Below are 7612 nucleotides of genomic sequence, written 5' to 3'. Positions count from 1 at the left end.
AGGCTGCATCAAAATGCACACAGAAGTCTGTCACCAAACAGCCAAGTCACCACAAGACATCAATTTGTGATGACACCTGCCATATGCACAATTTAACCAAAGCTGACAATTACAAGGGTGTAGAGGCTACAGTAATTAGTTACGTGGCCCAAGTCAGGTACGCTGCAGTGCAAACCAGTATACCAGAAACTGTTAGTGTACAATTTCACAAAATGGGTTAAAAAGCAGACCTAAGTCTCATTACAATAAATACAACTCAGTTAAATAGGCAAGATTAAAAAAAATATTTAATATGCATTAGTCAAATTACCACATTTCTTTAGCATGTTCAAGCATCAGATTTGTCACCCTGCAGATTGTCAGACCTGGAAAAACAAAAAAAGTGTGAAAGCTAGAAGTGCTCCTATTTAAGCAAGTTACTTTCAAATCTGGGAACAAAAGATATGCAAGACTCACCTTTTATTTAAAGCAGCACTCTTCTCAGTTATTTTATCTAGAGCACATGTAGTAGATCTGGTGGGAAGAAATTAAGTGAGATTAAATACTAACTAAATAATTAATGTGACAAAATGTAAAGAAATGAAGGCCAACTACAGTTCACTTTTCTGGTACATCAGTCACCATGTGACAATACACCAATCAAGATGCAAGTCCCCAGTCTTCCTCACCTCCTAATTCCATCAAAACAGCGCTCTTCACAATTTTTTTCTGTGGGCATACACACTTCAGTAGAGCACATGAAGTAGATCTGTTGAGGAATGAAGTGAGATTCAAAAGCAATAAACAGGTTTTGACTTTGTGTAACAAAAAAAAAAAAAAAAAAAAAAGTTGCACACAATAGAAAAAACACTGAAAGCCTCGGTATTCACCATGTAACAAGACACCAATCCAAGGTGTGAATCCTAGTCCATATTCTGCTTCCTCACCTCCTCATCCAGATAATTGTTGGTCTGTTGATCCATGAGCACGATATTGCTGGACCATGAAGCGACGCTGTTGCTGGGTTCCTGAGATCAGGTTGCTGAATTTAAGGATGGAGACATTGGGGTCCTGAGGGTTGGCACACCTAGAGGTGAAGAGGGTGATAGAGAACTCAATGACAACTTCCTCTTGGCAGCGCAAGGCCCTCAAACTAGAAGGCTCTGGAACTCATAGGAGTAGAGAGTTGAATACCCTTGGTATAAGGAGTTCTGTCACAAAATGGCTGTCATGCTTTGGCTACGAAGGGCAAAGTTAAGACATAAAGGGATCCTTCAGGATTTTGGCAATGAGGCCCTTCATCTACTTTTGATAGAGATTAACTTAAATACCATTTGTCTGCCCCTATGGCCAATATGAAGGAAGTGATTGGTAGTGTCATTAGCCAAAGCTAGCAGATACCTAGTCTTCATTGTGCCAAAGCTGGTTAGAAATTCCTTCAACTGCATACAGACAAACGGGCCACAAGTTGACCTGACTCTGGGTAAGTACATAAAGGGACTCATTGCCAAAATTAAGAGAACATTGGAGTCCATCCATCCCATCTCAGCCTCTAATAAAAGCCAATGGCTGTTCCGGAAGAGCAAGGTGGCCCACCAATATGTAATCTACAGTACGTTAGGCAAATCAGTCACACCAAGTCATTGCAGTGCTTACCCTTCGTGAATGAGCACCAGAACATTTCTTGGCAGAGCGGGGATAAGCCAGACAGTAGTTCACCAAAAGTGTCGCCTCTGGATTTGGAGAAGTCAGACGAACTTCTAGATACAAAGTTTACCCAGGAAGAGACGCAGGGGCTGATGGTTCCGTTTGAGGTACTTGGTATAAGTTTTGTCTGGTGGGGGAGGTAAAAGAGCAATTTAGCATTGGGCTTGTCAGCAATGTAAAGTGTCATAACAATGGGACAGTAACCATTATGTTCTGGCCATGGCGTGTTTACATGTCAGCCAGATACCTTCAGCAATCCTGAGTTCGACACCAAACAGTCCCTTGGATGTCACCTTTGAGGAATGTTACACTGGGGCTTTTCACCATGTAGCCCACACTCGCCACTGTTGGCAGGGTACCCAGCGTTTTAGGGTAGCGGCACTCAACCATGACTCTAGAGACGAACATAGGGGTACTGGTCAATCTCAGCATGTGCATTTAATGATTCTCAATTAGTGAGATTAAATTACATTCTGAAAGTGCCAAGTATTCTGTGGCATTTGCAACAGTAATGTTTGAAGGTTTACACTTTGAGCTACTTTCAACTGGTGAATCAGCTCAATATAGGAACACTAGGACAGAGGCATATAGCAAAGACAGAAATCTAGAAGGTGTAGACATTGAGATGTTCATTAACACCAAACTGAAGAACCTGTCAATAAACAATGCCCATTTTGTTTGTTGCAAAAATGTGACATCTGAATTACCTGCGGGGTTGTCTCTGGATATTATGCCATACTTCAGGTTAAGGGTTCGGACGGCCGTCTGTGCCTCTGCTGTGTAGATCACGGTATTGCCAATTTCCTAATTAAGATCAAAACAATAAAGTAATTGTGTGGAACAAGAACCGCACCAGGATTCCAGAAGACGTAATATTCTTGTCCACTTACATGGGCGAGTTCCACATTCAGTGACTGAGAACTTGAAGATTTCCAAAACTTATCAGTGACAATGACTGGGCCACAGCTAGACTTCCCAGCAACCACAAGTTTGGTGGGAGTCACAGGGAAAGTGGTGAGGTTATGGTGAGCGGCAAAGATAAACTGATGGTCTGCAGTGCACTCTGGGGAGAGGCGGTACATCAGTCCTCACTATTCAAAGACAAACATCATCTTGCCCTGTGAAAGAGTATTTACCATCCATTGGGTAGAAGCAGGCGGAAGTTGCCGAATCCACACAGCAACCAATCACCAAACACTGGGAAGACGAGATTCCAGTGAAACCACAAGCCAAGTGCTGGTTCTGGGGAATACTGCAGCCTGAAATACAAAAAACATTGGAAGTGAGGATGAGTAGCCAATGAATTATACTTCAGAAAAAAAAGTTATGTAGTGTCAGTCCCATGTTTCATGAGCTGAAAGCACACACAATTGTTCCATTTGTGAAGAAAGCTAATTCTGTGCACAATTGTGTTTACATCCCTGTTAGTCATTATTTATCCTTTGCCAAGATATTTCATCCACCTGAGGCACAGCAAGAAGCTTATTGGGTTGTGCCGTGGCAGAGATCTTTGTGGCCTATACTCGGCCTCGTCTCAGGATGGTAAGTTGGTGCTTTGGCAAAGTGGGTAGGGTTATATCCTTCCGGTTTGGCCCAGTCATCAGATGCGCACCAGTGTCTCTCTTATGCTGCAGTAGTTTGTGTCAGGGGGGCTAGGGTCAGTTTGCTATATCTGGAGTACTTCTCCTGTCCTATCCGGTCCGAGTGAATGTAAGTATGCCCTCTTTCTCAGGACCTGAGTCCTAGGACCACGCCCCAGGACTACCTGACATGATGACTCCTTGCTGTCCCCAGTCCACCTGGCCGTGCTGCTGCTCCACTTGCAACTGTTCTGCCTGTGGAATATTATTATTTGACCATGCTGGTCATTTATGAACATCTTGGCCATGTTCTGTTATAATCTCCACCCGGCACAGCCAGAAGAGGACTAGCCACCCCACATAGCCAGGTTCCTCTAGGTTTTGGCCTTTCTAGGCTGGGTTTCTGTACAGCACTTTCAGATAATGTACGAAGGGCTTTATAAATACATTTGATTTATTAAATAGCATGATCGATACAGGTGCACCTTGTGCTGGGTACAATAAAATGTGCAGCTCTGTCACAACACAATGCCACAGATGTCTCAAGTTCAGGGAGCATGCAAATGGCATGCTGAACGCACAAATGTTACTCTACCATAAGCCACCTCCATTTTAAAGAATTAGGCAGTGTGCAAACCAGCATCACAACCGCAGACCAGGTTTAACCATGCCAGCCCAGGACCTCCACATCCGGCTTCTTTACCTGTGGGATCGTATGAGACCAGCCACCCAGACAGCTGATGAAACTGAGTATTTGTAATAAAGCCCTGGTGGGGAAAAGCCTTCCTCAGATTCACTTGAGGGCCTATACCCTCCAATGGCTGTGCCCCTGCCCAGTCACATGTAAGCCATAGACTAGGACCTAAATTAAATGAATTTCAATTTACTAATTTCCATATGAACTGTAACTCAGTGAACAAACATAAATGCACCGGTTTTACTAATAGCTGTAAACTCAATGACCAGTGGATAGAAGTCCATCTGAGCACTGGAGTAGATACCAGTTTCAATAGCACCTCTGAACTGGTCAAAATGACCAGGTCTCCAAAAAGCATATCAAGAACAAGTTAATTAGAAGGTTCTTAGGAGCATTGTTAAAAATGTCACAAAATGCTCCTTTACCGACTGCCTCAGACCAGAATAACAGCAAATATTGATGCTTATCCAAAGAAATGGAATAAACATTTCATGAGACTCACCAGGATATTTGGTGGGATTTTGAGCGCTGGGATTGCGAGGGGTGGGATTAAGACACTTTGAAGGAGGCCCATCATGGGCATTGCGAAGACCATTAGAGAGGGGCAGGTGGTCTGTCGAGGACAACGAGGATTCGGGGCTAGCCGCACAGGACACTGTAGAAACATCCATTATGCCAGCTTCATTGACATACAACACCATCAAGGTGTACCGCCCAGCCTGCAGAGTCAGTGTGGCAAGAAACGTACAATCATTCCAATGACACATTTACACCTTTTAAATGTATAATTTTAAATTGGAAAGGTAAAAACCCTACCTGACGACTAATGAGGCAGCCTGAAAAGCGGACAGTTAGGGCGTTCTGATATTGTCCTCGATTTAAGGAGTATCCACACGATTCCGGGGCGTCAAGAACAGAGAGCATACTGTTGGGTCCTGTAGGGAAAGTTAAAAATGAGCAAAAGTAGCCCAATTGCATTTGATGATCTTTAAACCTATAAATAACTTACCCAAAATCTTGACTTCACTCATTGGACCAGCTGGCAGTGTTACTTTAAACTCATCCTCACCGCACAGAACCGCTAAACTGACTGGGGCAGCTTCGGTAACGGATACCCACTTTTTGCATCTGATACCTCCTCGAATTGCACCTGGAATCCACGGTCGGCGTTAAGATCGACATTGGCGGGGTCTCCAAGTTGCACTACAGCCTTGTCTTTGGTATAATTCTCCTCTGTGTCAAGGTTGTGGTGGGCAAAGGTTGCCTCTTCGGAAACGCGCTCCCATCCCGCTGCAGGCAATGCAAAGCAAAGCCAAACCGGGAAAAAAAGCAGTGCGCTCCTTTGCCAAGTCATGGTTTCACACAATGCCTCACCGAATGCTGAAAACGGTATGACAGCTGATGTCTCTCCTAGGTATATATAGGAAGTATTTCCAATTGGCTGCACCTTTCTACCAAGGTAAACGGTAACATCTGGAGTGAATAATCTATTACCCGCAACTATGTTTGCGTTTACACAGGCAGCTCAATTCGGATAATTTTTCCACTGATCACATTAGATATTTTCAAATCAAAATATTTTTCAGAGCTGATCTGATTGATCAAAAGATCAATTAGTAAAAAAAAGATCAGAATTTGGCTGCCCAGGGCCCAGTTCGAATATTAGGTTTGAGTGCTTTAGAGCGGCATACCTTTCTTCCTCCCTCTGAATAGTAATAATACACAATGATCCTAACGTGATTAGACAGGTGAATGCAAGGGATAGCGCCATCCCAAAGCTTTCACTGTCCAGTATTGTCTGTACAGTGCCATGCATATTTTTGATATTGAATGTTATCAGATCTTCAACCAAAACCTAATATTAGATAAAGGGAACCCGATGGAAAAAATAACACAACAATTACATACTTATTTCATAAACAAAGTTATGCAACACCCAACGCCCTTGTGTAAAAATGTAATTGACCCCTTACACTCAATAACTGGTTGTGCCCCACCTTCAGCTGGAATGACTCCAACAAAACGCTTCCTGTAGTTGTTGATCAGTCTCTCACGTCGCTTTAGAGGAATTTTGCTGCTGCAGCTCAGTGACATTTGAAGCTTTTCAAGAATGAACTGCTCATTCCAAGAACTGGCACAATATTTCAATTGGGATAAGGTCTGGACTTGTACTCGGCCATTCCAATATTCAAATTTGTTGCTTTTTAGATTTGATTGTGTGTTTTGGAGAATAGCCTTGCTTGCATGACCCAGCTGCACTTCAGTTTCAGCTCACAGACAGATGGCCTGACATTCTCCTGCAGAATGATATGATACAGAGCAGAATTCATGGTTCCTTCTATTAAGGCTAGTCGTCCCGGTCCTAAGGCAGCAAAGCATCCCTAAACCATCACACTATCACCACCATGCTTGACTGTTGGTATGAGGTTCTTACTGTAGAAAGCAGTGTTTAGTTTTCGCCACATATAATGTACACTCCCTTCGGAAAGTATTCAGACCCCTTGACTTTTTCCACATTCTGTTAGGTTACAGTTTTTATCATCATTCTACACACATTACCCCATAATGACAGAGCAAAAACAGAATTTTAGAAACATTTACACAAGTATTCAGACCATTTACAAAGTACTTTCACAAAGCACCTTTGGCAGCAATTACAGCCTCAAGTTTTCTTAGGTATGACGCTAAAAGCTTGGCACACCTGTATTGGGGAGTTTCTCCCATTCTTCTCTGCAGATCCTCTCAAGCGCTGTCAGGTTGGACGGGAAGCGTTGGTGCACAAATTTTCAGGTCTCTCCAGAGATGTTCAATCAGGTTCAAGTCCGGTCTCTGGCTGGGCCACTCAAGGACATTCAGACATGTCACGAATCCACTCCTGAGTTGTATTAGCTGTGTGCTTAGGGTCGTTGTGAACCTTGACCCCAGTCTGAGGTCCTGAGAGCTCTGAAGCAGGTTTTCATCAAGGATCTATCTGCACTTTGCCCCATTCATCTTTGCCTCAATCCTGACTAGTCTCCCGGTTTCTACTGCTGATGAATATCCCCACAGCATGATTCTGCCACCACCATGCTTCACTGTAACGATGTTGCCAGAGAATCTTGTTTCTCATGGTCTGAAAGTCTTTTGGTGCCTTTTGGCAAACTCCAAGCGTGCTGTCATGTGCCTTTTACTGCGGTGTGGCTTCTGTCTGAGCTCGCTAACATAAAGGCCTGATTGGTGGAATGCTGTAGAGATGCTTGTCCATCTGGAAGGTTCTACCATCTCCACAGAGGAACTCTAGAGCTCTGTCAGAGTGACCATCGGGTTCTTGGTCACCTCCCTGACCAAGGCCCTTCTCCCCCGATTGCTGTTTGGCTGAGCGGCCAGCTCTAGGAAGAGTCTTGGTGGTTCCAAACTTCTTCCATTTAAGAATGATAGAGGCCACTGTGTTCTTGGGGACCTTCAATGCTGCAGAAATGTTTTAGTACCCTTCCCCAGATCTGTCCCTCGACACAATCCTGTCTCAGAGCGCTAAGGAGAATTCCTTCGAACCTCATGGTTTAGTTTTTGCATTGTAAACTGTGGAACCTTATATAGACAGGTATGTGTGCCTTTCCAAATCTTGTCCAATCATTTCCATTTCCCACAGGTTGTCTCCAATCAAGTTGTA

General features: G+C 43.7%; 1 protein-coding gene and 1 pseudogene across 1 annotated transcript; both read right to left on the bottom strand.

The window, feature by feature from the left end:
* Positions 1 to 269: 269 nt before the first annotated feature.
* On the bottom strand, positions 270 to 2076 carry LOC135566759 (zona pellucida sperm-binding protein 1-like; annotated as a pseudogene).
* Positions 2077 to 2244: 168 nt separating this feature from the next.
* On the bottom strand, positions 2245 to 5333 carry LOC135566760 (zona pellucida sperm-binding protein 4-like). Its single transcript, XM_065014380.1, has 7 exons — positions 4973 to 5333; positions 4780 to 4898; positions 4466 to 4682; positions 2823 to 2945; positions 2577 to 2749; positions 2394 to 2490; positions 2245 to 2258 (listed from the first exon to the last, which is right to left on the bottom strand). The coding sequence occupies exons 1-7, from the start codon at positions 4992 to 4994 to the stop codon at positions 2245 to 2247; spliced, it is 765 nt and encodes a 254-aa protein (XP_064870452.1). The 5' UTR covers positions 4995 to 5333.
* Positions 5334 to 7612: the final 2279 nt, after the last annotated feature.

Source organism: Oncorhynchus nerka, unplaced genomic scaffold (genome assembly GCF_034236695.1).
Source record: "Oncorhynchus nerka isolate Pitt River unplaced genomic scaffold, Oner_Uvic_2.0 unplaced_scaffold_3441, whole genome shotgun sequence".
Taxonomy (NCBI): domain Eukaryota; kingdom Metazoa; phylum Chordata; class Actinopteri; order Salmoniformes; family Salmonidae; genus Oncorhynchus; species Oncorhynchus nerka.
Note: the sequence above shows the minus strand (reverse complement) of the source record. Positions and strands in the feature narration are given on the sequence as shown.